This window comes from Pseudophryne corroboree, chromosome 4 (assembly GCF_028390025.1).
Source record: "Pseudophryne corroboree isolate aPseCor3 chromosome 4, aPseCor3.hap2, whole genome shotgun sequence".
In the NCBI taxonomy this organism is placed as follows: Eukaryota; Metazoa; Chordata; class Amphibia; order Anura; family Myobatrachidae; genus Pseudophryne; species Pseudophryne corroboree.
The window spans coordinates 800336850-800353164 of record NC_086447.1 but is presented as its reverse complement, the minus strand read 5'-3'; the positions used below and the strand labels follow the sequence as shown (position 1 = coordinate 800353164).

General features: G+C 44.0%; 1 protein-coding gene across 1 annotated transcript in view; it reads right to left on the bottom strand.

Moving 5' to 3' along the window:
• PRKCE (protein kinase C epsilon) overlaps positions 1 to 16315 on the bottom strand; it is a 707603-nt gene that overhangs the window by 116403 nt on the left and 574885 nt on the right. Inside the window, exon 11 of the mRNA XM_063918382.1 lies at positions 3332 to 3486. Coding sequence (XP_063774452.1) covers positions 3332 to 3486 — 155 coding nt within the window. The remainder of the gene's footprint in view (positions 1 to 3331; positions 3487 to 16315) is intronic.

The window sequence follows — 16315 nt, the reverse complement described above, 5'->3', positions numbered from 1 at the left end:
ACAGCTTTGATATACGGCTAAAATTGTAATATTGTTGTACAAGTTAAAAATGTAACATGTCTGTATTTGAGAATAAGATGCTAGATAAAGATAACGCAGATAAGCCACAGACGTAAGGCTGGCCAAACCAAGCAGCTCAAACAAAAATATTAGTGTTTGGCTGCCTCGAAAACGATTCTATCACGGTCACGTTTAAAAGGTTTTACTTATGTTCCACATTTCTTTCCAGGAAAGATGGTTGTGCGTGCTACAGCTAATCATACTCTACTCATTAGTTTGCAAAAGCCTGTAATGAGTCAAATGAAAAAAAAAATGGACATACAGTAAAGCTGACTTCAGTAATGCTACTATCACCAAATTCGGTAAAAGAATATAGTTCTTTAGCAAAATTTTTACATTTTTTAAAGAAAATTTTTATCATCATTTTAGAAAATCCTTAAGCTTCTCCTAAGCACAGTAAAGCCACTATCTGACATAGAGGTACAATTTAGGGACTAAACAAAATAATTGACAGTCTTAACACATAACTTAATAAGTCCATTGGGTTCCCTCTCACTCTTCTTTAGCAGGCTGCCATGTTATGAGGGTGGGGCTAGTCTAAGATGGCAGAGAGTGACTGACATTTAAGCAGAAAAGCAGTGTGTATTGGTTTATTCATATACAGGGGCAAGACCAGTGGTTGACTTGGAGGAAACTCCTTCCTAGCTGAGGGCCACCTAGGAGTGGCACCGCATGCTGCAATGGTAGCTCAGCCTGGCATGTTTACACTTCTCAGTTTAATATTCTCTACCTACTTTTAACCTGAATAAACTGATACTTCGACCATTACACCACATATGCAGTCCGGTAACCATGCACCTAGGAATGTTGGCCAGTTTTCAAAACCTGCAGTCTTATACACGGTCGAGTCACATTATTATGACCACCAAATAACAGCCAGCGTAACCGTCGTGTGCAGCACGGACAGCAGTTATATGGATTTAACTGTTGTTTTAGACACACATCTGGTTGCCCCCAGCTTCATTATGACGGTGAGCTGCTCCACTGTAGCGTGTTGGTCGGCCCTCACACACCTTCGTAGCCGATGATCACCTCTCACATCAATGCCATGTAGTGCTCCGTAGTTTCCACGTCGGTTGTTCGCAATAGTGCCATTTGTCCAGTCACAATACACCTTCACCACAGCAGCAAGCGAATAGTTCACACACTGCGCTGTGTCAGAAATACTGCCACCCTTGGCCCGAAAGCCGATAATCATCCCTTTTTGCAACTCTTATCAATCGCCCCTTTTACCCATGACAGCAACAAGTGATATGTGTGCAGACGGCCTATCGCACACCCAGCGCAGGACACATGACATACTTCATGGGCTATGCGTTGCCGAGGTGGTCATAATAATGTGACTCGACCGTGTATATGCATATTGCAGATATAAATCAGAATGAGAAATGGGGTGTGCTCAGGAATGGACACCAAATACCCTCCAGAAGATACAGCAATTATGGCTGCTGTAATGAGGAGAACATGTCTAGCTTTTATTTAATTTTATAGTCAAACTATGCAACAATGAAACCTAGAAATTGAGAATATAGTCCAGTTAATTTTTGAATAGGATTAAAAATGTAGTGCCCCCGCGGGCTATATAAAAGTAAGCTACTTTCACTTTTTACATCTCATTCTACTTAACATCCACCTCAAAAAAAAAAAAGTGGGTGTCACTGTTTTGTATTTTTCCGGTATATTGTTACCCAGGATTATGTAACTCCCAATAGACCATTGCAGTATAATTAGCTCTGTTTATGTTATATAAATTACAGATGAGCCCTGGTGGACCTCGCTGTTTCCTATGTTTAGGAAACATTGCAATAATTTGTTTTAAGGCCGATCTATGCTTGTTAAGTAATGGTAGGGAAGAACAAGCCAATCTGCCCGTGCTGCAGCCTCTTCCTGTACATGCTTCAAGAGAGATGGGCGGAAAGGGTAACAAACATGAAAGCCTCCAATTTGCTGCCCATTTACTCTGGAGATGAGTGAAACAAACTCAGGAAGCGCCAACGAGTTTTAAAGACGCAAGGGAAGAGGTAGGGGATGAGACTGCCTTGATCTCTGCAGGGTCACTTGTGGGCCAATGTGTGCCAGGCGTTTCATAAGCCTGTATTTGGATTAGAACACTGGCACACACAGCTGGTGATGGCTGCAGGCACTATTGAAACCTCAACACTCAGAAAAAGGTAAACAGCATAAAGTGCCCAAGCAAGCAATCTAGAACAAGCACATACTGTCTTACGCTGCCTGAACGCCCCAATGCTTTTAGCCCTGATAACACCTGCTGGTTTACGGTAACAGCTCAGGTGTGTAAACCTTTAATCGGAAAAGGCCATGTCCAAATTTGACGTTACAGAGGTCTATTATCTTTCTGCTCCTGAAATAAAACTCTGTTGTCAATTCAACAAAGACATATAATTGATCTAAATATTTTATATGTACTTACAGAAGTCAACTACATATACTGCTGTAATAAAAATACATTGCATAGGATGGTCATTTCAAAGCTTTTCCAACCCAAGAGGCAAACAAATAGTTCTAAAACTAACAGCAATTCTACAACTTCCAGCTAAAGGGGTCTAATTATGAAGCAGTGAAAAGAGAGAAGTGAGCCAGTGGAGAAGTTGCCCATGGCAACCAATCAGCTGCTCCGTACAATTGTATATTATGCAAATTATAAATGTTACTTCAATGCTGATGGGTTGCCATGGGCAACTTCTCCACAAGCTCACTTCCCCACACTTTTCACTGCTTCATGAATAGACCCCACAGAGGTAGATTTATTAAGCCTGGTAAAGTGATAAAGTGAAATGTGATAAAGTCCCAGCCAATCATACTACCAACTATGTCACACGCTGGGTTTGAAAAATGACAGTTAGGAGATGACTGGCTGGAATTTTATCTCTGTGCCCTTTATCACTTCACCAGGCTTAATAAATCTGCCCCTCAGTTACACATCAGACACAGGAGGCCTACAACAATTTTGCATCTTCCCTGCATATCTGCTGATCACATACTAATTATGTGACTGCACAGGAACCTGCTGAATGACCTGCCCAGCGATTATACTGTACCTGCTGACGATAGTCCAACTCTGTGATACATACGTCAGGTCCAAACTGTGAGAACGAGCAAGATCCGTTTCTCTTTCCAGTCTATTGTTACTATTGATATGGCCACAATTCACTCCCTGATCATACAGCGCTGTGTAATACACTGGTGCGAATAATAATACAATGCCTATACTAAGAAGGATTTACATACAAACGAGATAAGCGCTCGCTACCTGTATATGACGCCATGCTGATGAAGAAACATGAGAGCGGAGGTCACTTCTGCAGCGTAAAATCGGGAACGGGGCTCATCAAATTTACGTGAACGCTGGATCTGGAACATCAAGTCCCCTCCGTTTACGTACTCCATGACGAAAAAAAGGCGGTCCTATAAGGAGACAGAGACAACATCATTGCTTTAGAACTTGTCTAACATTGCGGAAGATGGAATTTACCAATTTATATAAAGAAACCATAAATAAATGGGCTCTTCTATGGCTTTTCTATGGCTTTTGGCCTCATACTTAAATAATGCCTTTAACCTAAACATGACTTTGAACAATTCAAGAACATAGGGTGAGTTCAAGTCTTGTAGAGAGATAAAGCAGAGAGAGAGATAAAGTAACAACCAAGTAGTATCTAAAGTTTATTTGACAGGCCGTGTTTGCAAAGAAGACTGATTGCTATGAGCAACTTTTCCACTTTATATCTCTATGGGCCTGATTGAGAGAAGGACGCAGTTTGTCTTTGGGTGCAGCTGCTGTACAAAATGATGCAAAAGCGGCAGAAGGAGACTTGTGTAGATAGACGCCCCCTGCCTGCCAGTGTGATCTGCTGCTGTTGCAGCAACAGATCACTCGTGTCAACATCGGCCATTGGAGTAACTCTCTCAGGCTACTCAGGATGTCAGGATAACTATCCAATGAAATGCAACATTTTCTTTAGTGTTGGTTTTATTGTTGCACATTCTGCCCTGGAAAGTATAAATGGTGCCAGTACAAAAATGGTCACATTCCTGATCAGATCATGGTCTGGTTTGATTGGACTGGTCTGAATCTGGCTGATAAATTTCTGTGTTGGCATGTGTGTGCGACAATCTGATAAAACGCATGGGAGACAATGAGGACAGGCAGCTCTCCCCAGTTCCATAATCACTACATCTGCGTTTTCGATGTCTGTGGTCAGTATAAAAATAAAAGATAATGATAATAATTTGGAACAACCGGACATCAGGCTGAAGGAGCAGATTACAATGAGTTTGGACAGCTTTCTTCTGTGATTTAAATGTTTATGGGAAACACAGGGAAACAAGTTCAGAACTAGCATTGCAATTACAATTTTATATTTTGTTGAAATCTTTTATCACGTATTTTTATTAATGCCCCCCAAAAGTATTCCTGTCTTGACGAACCTGTGCGACTATACACGACTTGCTCAGTAACATTTCAACACGACATGCAACCAACTATTTTTGTGCAGCAGTAAAGTGATTACTTTAAATCGTTAATCATTGTAGTGAGCCATGAAAACACATTGTTTATATTTTAATTATTGGTTAGCTAAGGTGCTACACCTTTTTGCTGTATTTTTGCCTACAGGAGTTCTTAGAAAAGAGGAAAGTCATCAATAACAATTTTACAATTAGAGACTTCTGCAAGCTGTACGTGCACATTACCCAACAATGTAATGGAGAAAGAAGATCCTCAATGTGTGTGTTAATTATATTGTAAATTGCAGTGGTTCTCAAACTGTGTGCCGTGGCTCCCTGGGGTGCCTCAGGGGACTTCCAGGGGTGCCTTGGATTGGTGGTCCAGGACCAATTCAAGTTATCTTTGGTCAATGTAACAGACAAAACCAGTGCTGGTGGCTGTCAATCATAAAAAACGTGGACAGAAGCAAATCTTGTCCCTCACCACACAACTAAACCTAAGGATGACATATAAACACAATTTACCTCATTTAATATTTCTTTCTAAATGTCTCAATAAGAAACATTTAGCCTAGGGGTGCCGTGAAAAAAATTCCGATACTCTAGGGCACCGTGATTCAAAAAAGTTTGTGAACCACTGGCATATTATGAAATGCAATGACTTGTTTAATGGTGATCTTCTCTAAAACTACTCTTCCACATAGTAATAGGTGTTTGTGAATTCTTAAGCACCCGGATAAGGCCCTAATACCTTCACTGGTAATCGCTGATCGCCCCTTTAATGTCATACACACTTTAATGTATGTCTATGGATGATAATACTCTCAGCAGTGGATTGTACTAAGGAGTTCACATTTACCTGGTTTAATTGGCTCAAATTTAAGGAGTCACCCTCATGCCTCCTTAGTCAGCCAATCTTTTCCATCTTTTCCTATTTATCTGTTATCCTTGGACAAGGATTTCTAACCTCTCATCTATAACTCCTCTTCTGTCACACAGCACTGCCCTCCAGTAGCTATACTCCTCGTATAACCGGTCCCCCTATTCCTCATATCCTAACTCCCCAAATCCATCTTCCTTGCCTTCCCTTCTAGAACCAGATTCCACTACAGGCAGGGGGAGTGGGGCTGCTCTGCCAGCTTTTATTCCGAGTAAATTTATATCTATTACATGGCCTTGCAGAGTCCTCTATGGTAGCTGCTTCAGTCAATGGTTTCTACAGGGTTTTCAGAACACAAAACACTCCAACGCTTAGACCGAAGATCTGAATAAAGACCATAGGACCTGACAATACTGAGATCATTGGAAATAGTATTTTTGCAACATGCATGTTTGTATTCGCCTTGCAAGTGACTCCAAGTGGTGGCTGAAGTGTATGTGTCAGTTTAGGTAACGGACTGTGAATCTGTAGCAGTTGTAAAACCTTTTACTTTAACATTATGTCTACAGAGAAGCTGACTACACACGCTGAGATATCTCTGGCAATACTGGGCAATTGGCCAGATATTGAAGTTGGCCCAAAAACAAGTGATTACATTAGCAGACTCAGATTAGCAACTGCAAGTTGGCCACTATTGACTCATGTATGCCGACTACACTATATGTCTTTTACATCCAATGGTGGGTCCTCTTCCATGTTGTCTGTATAAGTCAGGCACAGCCCTCCAGCTGTTGTGAAACTGCACATCCCAGCATGCCCTGACACAGATTTAGCATTCTCTGACGGCAAAACTGTGTCAAGGCATGCTGGGATATGTAGTTTCACAACAGCTGGAGGTCCGCAGTTTTGACATGCCTGGTATAAGTGATCTGGGCCATCTGTAATCCTTCCCCCTTTACATCTGGAGGCCAGGACTGGTACAAGCACAGGCCAGGGTAATAGCAGAACAGGGCAGATTTGAGACAGAAGAACTGTCGGGTGATTTGCGGGAGAAGGGAGGGATAGTGATAACATATAGACCCTAGATGGAGCTCTTCTTTAAGTTACTGTAAAGGGCCCCATACACTTAGGCGACATGTCCGTCTGACATGTCGCAGGCGATCACCCCAGCAGCCTCCCAGGGGGGCAGGATCGGCCAACATACATCGTATACTGTCCTTTTGCATACAATGTATCTTGGGCGATCCCAGCCATGCCCCCAGGTTGGACATGATTGAATGTGCAGCACATTCAATCTGGAGGATCCGATCCGATGCTCACAGGAACGCGCACCAGATCGGAAACACCTCCAAAATGCACGATTTCATCCAATATATCGGGATGAATGCCTGAAATCGGATGAAATTGGGAATTATCGTCCTAGTGTATGGGGCCCTTAACAGACTCCATTGTCAGATCCTGCAGCTCCAGGCAAAAGAGAGATGCCTTGGGTACATATACAATCTCCTAAATGATACAAAACTGCTGGACATTCTCCTTGCGTATAATCTTAAACTGTAAAATGTGCTGGGCAACAGATCTGTCAGATGATCTGTAACCCGCACATGTGTATTTATTCTCCCAGCCTTGCAATGTACTTAACAAATAAACACATGAAGGATGAAGTTCAAAGCAGACAATTGTTCCCAAGCTTGAAGACTTGATAAATGACATAAACTTTCAAGAGATGCCAACATAGGAAGTCAGCAACGGTTAAAAACACCTACAACACAAGATACTTGATATATTATATATTACATATAATCTACTATATAAAAGTGAAAATTTGTCCTTCTGTCTTTCTATACAAATCCACAATTTACAAGCGAAGATCGTGAAATTTTACATACGAGCGTATTAAAACATAGCAGAGGCAACTAAAACAAATCAGAAATCCCTAGCACCCCTAGGGGGAGACAGCAGCACAGAGTATATCAGGAGACAGCATAACTCCAGAATTGCTGGAGCAATGTACTAAAAAATTGGTACACATCTGCCTTTTAATCTAGGAACAAACACTGTGGGGGGAAGACACCCCTAGGGGTGAGGCAGCAGCACTGAGTATTTCAGCAGACAATATAACTCTGGAATGCCTGCAGCAAGTTACAACAAACTTGGTACACGTGTGACTTTCACTATGGAAACAAACACTGTGGAGGTCAGACACCCCTAGCACCCCTAGGGTTGGAAAAGCAGCACAGAGTATGTCAGCAGACAACATAACTGTGGAAGGACTGGAGCAATTTACACCAAACTTGGTACACATCTGATTTACAATCTGGGAACAAACTCTGTGGGGGTTAGAAACCCCTAGCACCCCTAGGGGTGGGACAGCAGCACAGAGTATTTCTGGATACAACATAACTCCCGAATGCCTGGACCAATTTACAACAAACTTGGTACACATATGACTTACAAGCTGGAAACACACACTTTGGGGGTAAGACACCCCTAGCACCCCTGTGGGTGAGGCAGCAGCACATAGTTTTACAGCAGACAGCATAACTCTGGAATGCCTGGAGCAATTTACACCAAACGTGCTACACACGTGCTTACACTCTGGGAACAAACACTGTGGGGGTAACACACCACTAGCACCCCTAGGGGTGGGCCAACAGCACACACTATATCAGGACATGCATGATATGTCAGTGATGACAGGGCTGCATGTGACAGGGCCAGTGACATGATGTGAGGAGGGGAATGCAGGTAGCACAAACCCACACACAGAGTTATATAGTGGAAGTAGCATGGTCCCCCAGCAGCACAGAGTATATCAGGAGATACATAATGTGCTGAGCTGTATAAGAAACTGTAAAAAGATTGATAATTTCACAGGGGCACTGACATGATGTGGAGGGAAATGGAGGCAGCAGGAAGCCACAGACTGAGAGTTGTATAGTGGGAAGAGCAGGGTCCCTTGGGGGACCAAAAAGGGGTCCGGCCAGTATACAAAGTGCGTCAGGGAAGCAAAATATGCCTATATACTAGATCTCCAACCAACGTAAATTAACGAACAACTATCATTCTAATTTACCATCCTCAGCCCGTAGCGAAGCACGGCTATTCAGCTATCTACAATGTTATTTATATTGTATGTTTAATATTTAAACTTATTTATGTAAACAGACATTCTTAAAATCCCGGGCAACGCTGGGTACTCCAGCTAGTCATATATAGAAGACAAAACTTTCTGATATGCTAGGACAAGTTATGGACTGATTTGCCAGGATTTGGTATTTTACAAATTCTGGTGGCGTGAAGTTAACACATTAAAAAAATAAATAAAAATTCAACATTCTATAAAAATAAGATTTTACTTACCGATAAATCTATTTCTCGGAGTCCGTAGTGGATGCTGGGGTTCCTGAAAGGACCATGGGGAATAGCGGCTCCGCAGGAGACAGGGCACAAAAAGTAAAGCTTTTCCAGATCAGGTGGTGTGCACTGGCTCCTCCCCCTATGACCCTCCTCCAGACTCCAGTTAGGTACTGTGCCCGGACGAGCGTACACAATAAGGGAGGATTTTGAATCCCGGGTAAGACTCATACCAGCCACACCAATCACACCGTACAACTTGTGATCTAAACCCAGTTAACAGTATGATAACAGCGGAGCCTCTGAAAGATGGCTTCCTTCAACAATAACCCGAATTAGGTAACAATAACTATGTACAATTATTGCAGATAATCCGCACTTGGGATGGGCGCCCAGCATCCACTACGGACTCCGAGAAATAGATTTATCGGTAAGTAAAATCTTATTTTCTCTATCGTCCTAGTGGATGCTGGGGTTCCTGAAAGGACCATGGGGATTATACCAAAGCTCCCAAACGGGCGGGAGAGTGCGGATGACTCTGCAGCACCGAATGAGAGAACTCCAGGTCCTCCTTAGCCAGAGTATCAAATTTGTAAAATTTTACAAACGTGTTCTCCCCTGACCACGTAGCTGCTCGGCAAAGTTGTAATGCCGAGACCCCTCGGGCAGCCGCCCAAGATGAGCCCACCTTCCTTGTGGAGTGGGCCTTTACTGCAATATATATTTTTAATGCTCTGACAACGTCCAGTAACTTGGAGTCCTCCAAGTCACTTGTAGCCGCAGGCACTACAATAGGCTGGTTCAGATGAAATGCTGACACCACCTTAGGGAGAAAATGCGGACGAGTCCGCAGTTCTGCCCTGTCCGAATGGAAAATCAGATATGGGCTTTTGTAAGATAAAGCTGCCAGTTCTGACACTCTCCTGGCCGAAGCCAGGGCTAGAAGCATGGCCACTTTCCATGTGAGATATTTCAAATCCACCTTCTTTAGTGGTTCAAACCAATGAGATTTTAGAAAGTCCAAAACCACATTGAGATCCCACGGTGCCACTGGAGGCACCACAGGAGGCTGTATATGTAGCACTCCCTTAACAAAGGTCTGGACTTCAGGGACTGAAGCCAATTCTTTTTGAAAGAAAATCGACAGGGCCGAAATTTGAACCTTAATAGATCCCAATTTGAGACCCATAGACAATCCTGATTGCAGGAAATGTAGGAATCGACCCAGTTGAAATTCCTCCGTCGGAGCACTCCGATCTTCGCACCACGCAACATATTTTCGCCAAATTCGGTGATAATGTTGCACGGTTACTTCCTTCCTTGCTTTAATCAAAGTAGGAATGACTTCTTCCGGCATGCCTTTTTCCTTTAGGATCCGGCGTTCAACCGCCATGCCGTCAAACGCAGCCGCGGTAAGTCTTGAAACAGACAGGGACCCTGCTGAAGCAAGTCCCTCCTTAGAGGTAGAGGCCACGGATCTTCCGTGATCATCTCTTGAAGTTCCGGGTACCAAGTCCTTCTTGGCCAATCCGGAACCACTAGTATCGTCCTTACGCCTCTTTGCCGTATAATTCTCAATACTTTTGGTATGAGAGGCAGAGGAGGAAACACATACACCGACTGGTACACCCAAGGCGTTACCAGCGCGTCCACAGCTATTGCCTGCGGATCTCTTGACCTGGCGCAATACCTGTCCAGTTTTTTGTTGAGGCGAGACGCCATCATGTCCACCATTGGTCTTTCCCAACGGGTTACCAGCAAGTGGAAGACTTCTGGATGAAGTCCCCACTCTCCCGGGTGAAGATCGTGTCTGCTGAGGAAGTCTGCTTCCCAGTTGTCCACTCCCGGGATGAACACTGCTGACAGTGCTATCACATGATTCTCTGCCCAGCGAAGAATCCTTGCAGCTTCTGCCATTGCACTCCTGCTTCTTGTGCCGCCCTGTCTGTTCACATGGGCGACTGCCGTGATGTTGTCCGACTGGATCAACACCGGTTTTCCCTGAAGCAGAGGTTCTGCCTGGCTTAGAGCATTGTATATTGCTCTTAGTTCCAGAATGTTTATGTGAAGAGACGTTTCCAGGCTCGTCCATACTCCCTGGAAGTTTCTTCCTTGTGTGACTGCTCCCCAGCCTCTCAGGCTGGCGTCCGTGGTCACCAGGATCCAATCCTGTATGCCGAATCTGCGGCCCTCCAATAGATGAGCACTCTGCAACCACCACAGAAGAGACACCCTTGTCCTTGGAGACAGGGTTATCCGCAGGTGCATCTGAAGATGCGACCCTGACCATTTGTCCAACAGATCCCTTTGGAAAATTCTTGCGTGGAATCTGCCGAATGGAATTGCTTCGTAAGAAGCCACCATTTTTCCCAGGACTCTTGTGCATTGATGTACAGACACCTTTCCTGGTTTTAGGAGGTTCCTGACAAGCTCGGATAACTCCTTGGCTTTTTCCTCCGGGAGAAAAACCTTTTCTGAACCGTGTCCAGAATCATCCCTAGGAACAGCAGACGAGTTGTCGGCATTAACTGGGATTTTGGAATATTCAGAATCCACCCGTGCTGTTTTAGCACTTCTTGCGACAGTGCTAATCCCATCTCTAGCTGTTCTCTGGACCTTGCCCTTATTAGGAGATCGTCCAAGTATGGGATAATTAATATGCCTTTTCTTCGAAGAAGAATCATCATCTCGGCCATTACCTTTGTAAAGACCCGAGGTGCCGTGGACAATCCGAACGGCAGCGTCTGAAACTGATAGTGACAGTTTTGTACAACGAACCTGAGGTACCCCTGGTGTGAGGGGTAAATTGGAACGTGGAGATACGCATCCTTGATGTCCAAGGATACCATAAAGTCCCCCTCTTCCAGGTTCGCTATCACTGCTCTGAGTGACTCCATCTTGAACTTGAACTTCTTTATGTACAGGTTCAAGGACTTCAGATTTAGAATAGGCCTTACCGAGCCATCCGGCTTCGGTACCACAAAAAGAGTGGAATAATACCCCTTCCCTTGTTGTAGAAGAGGTACCTTGACTATCACCTGCTGAGAGTACAGCTTGTGAATGGCTTCCAAAACCGTCTCCCTTTCGGAGGGGGACGTTGGTAAAGCAGACTTCAGGAAACGGCGAGGTGGATCTGTCTCTAATTCCAACCTGTACCCCTGAGATATTATCTGCAGGATCCAGGGATCTACCTGCGAGTGAGCCCACTGCGCGCTGTAATTTTTGAGACGACCACCCACCGTCCCCGAGTCCGCTTGAGAAGCCCCAGTGTCATGCTGAGGCTTTTGTAGAAGCCGGGGAAGGCTTCTGTTCCTGGGAAGGAGCTGCCTGTTGCTGTCTCTTCCCTCGACCTCGTGGCAGATATGAATAGCCCTTTGCTCTCTTATTTTTAAAGGAACGAAAGGGCTGCGGTTGAAAAGTCGGTGCCTTTTTCTGTTGGGGAGTGACTTGAGGTAGAAAGGTGGATTTCCCGGCTGTAGCCGTGGCCACCAAATCTGATAGACCGACTCCAAATAACTCCTCCCCTTTATACGGCAAAACTTCCATATGTCGTTTTGAATCCGCATCGCCTGTCCACTGTCGCGTCCATAAAGCTCTTCTGGCCGAAATGGACATAGCACTTACCCGTGATGCCAGTGTGCAGATATCCCTCTGTGCATCACGCATATAAAGAAATGCATCCTTTATTTGTTCTAACGACAGTAAAATATTGTCCCTGTCCAGGGTATCAATATTTTCAATCAGGGACTCTGACCAAACTACCCCAGCACTGCACATCCAGGCAGTCGCTATAGCTGGTCGTAGTATAACACCTGCATGTGTGTATATACTTTTTTGGATATTTTCCATCCTCCTATCTGATGGATCTTTAAGTGCGGCCGTCTCAGGAGAGGGTAACGCCACTTGTTTAGATAAGCGTGTTAGCGCCTTGTCCACCCTAGGAGGTGTTTCCCAGCGCTCCCTAACCTCTGGCGGGAAAGGGTATAATGCCAATAATTTCTTTGAAATTATCAGCTTTTTATCAGGGGCAACCCACGCTTCATTACACACGTCATTTAATTCTTCTGATTCAGGAAAAACTATAGGTAGTTTTTTCACACCCCACATAATACCCTGTTTAGTGGTACCTGTAGTATCAGCTAAATGTAACGCCTCCTTCATTGCCAAAATCATATAACGTGTGGCCCTACTGGAAAATACGGTTGATTCGTCACCGTCACCACTGGAGTCAGTGCCTGTGTCTGGGTCTGTGTCGACCGACTGAGGCAAAGGGCGTTTCACAGCCCCTGACGGTGTTTGAGTCGCCTGGACAGGCACTAATTGATTGTCCGGCCGTCTCATGTCGTCAAACGACTGCTTTAGCGTGTTGACACTATCCCGTAGTTCCATAAATAAAGGCATCCATTCTGGTGTCGACTCCCTAGGGGGTGACATCCTCATATTTGGCAATTGCTCCGCCTCCACACCAATATCGTCCTCATACATGTCGACACACACGTACCGACACACAGCAGACACACAGGGAATGCTCCTAACGAAGACAGGACCCACTAGCCCTTTGGGGAGACAGAGGGAGAGTTTGCCAGCACACACCAAAAGCGCTATATATAACAGGGATAGCCTTATAATAAGTGCTCCCTTATAGCTGCTTTATATATATCAAAATATCGCCATAAATTTGCCCCCCCTCTCTGTTTTACCCTGTTTCTGTAGTGCAGTGCAGGGGAGAGACCTGGGAGCCGTCCTGACCAGCGGAGCTGTGAGAGGAAATGGCGCCGTGTGCTGAGGAGATAGGCCCCGCCCCTTTTCCGGCGGGCTCGTCTCCCGCTATTTAGTGAATCCAGGCAGGGGTTAAATATCTCCATATAGCCTCTGGGGGCTATATGTGAGGTATTTTTAGCCTTTATATAGGTTACATTTGCCTCCCAGGGCGCCCCCCCCCAGCGCCCTGCACCCTCAGTGACTGCGTGTGAAGTGTGCTGAGAGGAAAATGGCGCACAGCTGCAGTGCTGTGCGCTACCTTTAGAAGACTGCAGGAGTCTTCAGCCGCCGATTCTGGACCTCTTCTGACTTCAGCATCTGCAAGGGGGCCGGCGGCGCGGCTCCGGTGACCATCCAGGCTGTACCTGTGATCGTCCCTCTGGAGCTGATGTCCAGTAGCCAAGAAGCCAATCCATCCTGCACGCAGGTGAGTTCACTTCTTCTCCCCTCAGTCCCTCGTTGCAGTGATCCTGTTGCCAGCAGGACTCACTGTAAAATAAAAAACCTAAGCTAAACTTTTTCTAAGCAGCTCTTTAGGAGAGCCACCTAGATTGCACCCTTCTCGGCCGGGCACAAAAATCTAACTGGAGTCTGGAGGAGGGTCATAGGGGGAGGAGCCAGTGCACACCACCTGATCTGGAAAAGCTTTACTTTTTGTGCCCTGTCTCCTGCGGAGCCGCTATTCCCCATGGTCCTTTCAGGAACCCCAGCATCCACTAGGACGATAGAGAAAAGGTGAATAATAGAGAAGAGTTAAATGTAACAAATTTCTAAATCAAACTTTTATCTCTCTAAAACCATTTAAGTCACTTGACCAAAAGATGTATACCTACAGTGACTTGTCAAAGTATTCAACCACCTAAAAAGTTAAAGATTAGGCTGTATTACAAATGACAAAAGTAGGGGACTGCGCTTATTCCTGGCTCACTCGATATGTTAAAGCTGCTCTGGAGAAAAAGAGGAGGATTCCACTATCCTCTCCGTTACTTAAAACACAGAAAAAAAAGGGGGGGGGGGTATCTCCCAGCGCTTAGTTTTATCGGATGAGTCCTATAGAATGTTAACTAGAAGATTGAACTATCAAATACCAATAATCACAAAGTCAAATATATAAAATGAATTTCTTTTATTAAAGGTGAGGTATGGAAATTTCCATATAGGGTATCTTTCACTCCATTCTAAAATACTAAAAGGTTTTACAGTGGTTCCTAATACCGGTATACTGAAAATAAATAAAACGACAAGACAAACAACACAAAAACATATATAATTTGTGATACGCTGTCCTTAGCGATTTACTCACTAAAAGTCTTAGATGTTATAATCACTGAAATATAACTCTTAAGTTCCAGGAATGTGTTAATTTTCCACAAAGTAGAACTACTTGAATCAGAGAGGCAGTCTTAGTAAAGAGTCCATTCAGGCCAAAATCTCCTGGAATCAGTATATATTGCTGTCTTCAGGTAAACCATATGGAAAGCCACTTACTTCAAACTCACGGAGAAACAGACACCCGTCGTTTGTTTCTCCGTGAGTTTTGTGGAAAATTAACACATTCCTGGAACTTAAGAGTTATATTTCAGTGATTATAACATCTAAGACTTTTCGTGAGTAAATCGCTAAGGACAGCGTATCACAAATTATATATGTTTTTGTGTTGTTTGTCTTGTCGTTTTATTTATTTTCAGTATACCGGTATTAGGAACCACTGTAAAACCTTTTAGTATTTTAGAATGGAGTGAAAGATACCCTATATGGAAATTTCCATACCTCACCTTTAATAAAATAAATTCATTTTATATATTTGACTTTGTGATTATTGGTATTTGATAGTTCAATCTTATAGTTAACAGTCTATAGGACTCATCCGATAAAACTAAGCGCTGGGAGATACCCCCCCCTTTTTTTCTGTGTATTACAAATGATACTTACACAGGTTGTCACAGAAAGCAATTCTATTACCAACCAGTAGTTTCTTAAATTCAATTACCCAACTCCTAATTATTTGACTGCAGATTTTTTGTTAATTAGAAACTAAAAAAAATAAAAATAAAATGCTGAATTGCGTAAGTCAGTGGTTCGCAAACTTTTTTGAATCACGGCACGCTAGAGTATCCAAAAATGTTTCACTGCACCCCTAGGCCAAAAGTTTCCCCTGCAGACTAGTACTTGGTATAACGCCCTACAGCTGCAATAACAGCTTACCATGTTCCTATACTCTTTGGGAATGGTTTTTGTGCATTCTTCCTTGCAGATTTGCTCAAGTTTGTTTGGATGATGCTTATGGACTGCAAATAGTAAGATTCACAAATGGACTGAGATCTGGACGTTGACTTGGCCATTGTAGAACATTTACCTTTTGTTGTTCATCAGAGTTGCTCTGTCCTTGTCCTTGAGCTTGGGATCATTGTGCTGCTGAAATGTGAACTTTCTCCCAAGCTCTGGGTTTCTCACGGAGAGAAGTAGTATCTCTCTGTATTTTGTACCTTACCAGTCCCCACTGAGGAAGAGCATCCCCCCACAGCATGATGCTGCCACCCCATTCTTCTCTGTTAGGATGGTGTTTGTTGGGGAATGGGCAGTGTTAGGTATACCTCACGTATTTTATATTGGGGCTCATCTGACCACAATACCTTATGCTACATTTCAGCTGGGTCACTTTGATATCTGGTACCCACTCAAATTCCAGACATGCTTTAATTGTTTTTCTTCTTCAGTAATGGCTTCATTGTAGCCACCCTTCCATAAAGGCCAACTGTATGCAACGTTCTACATAAGGATGACTGATGC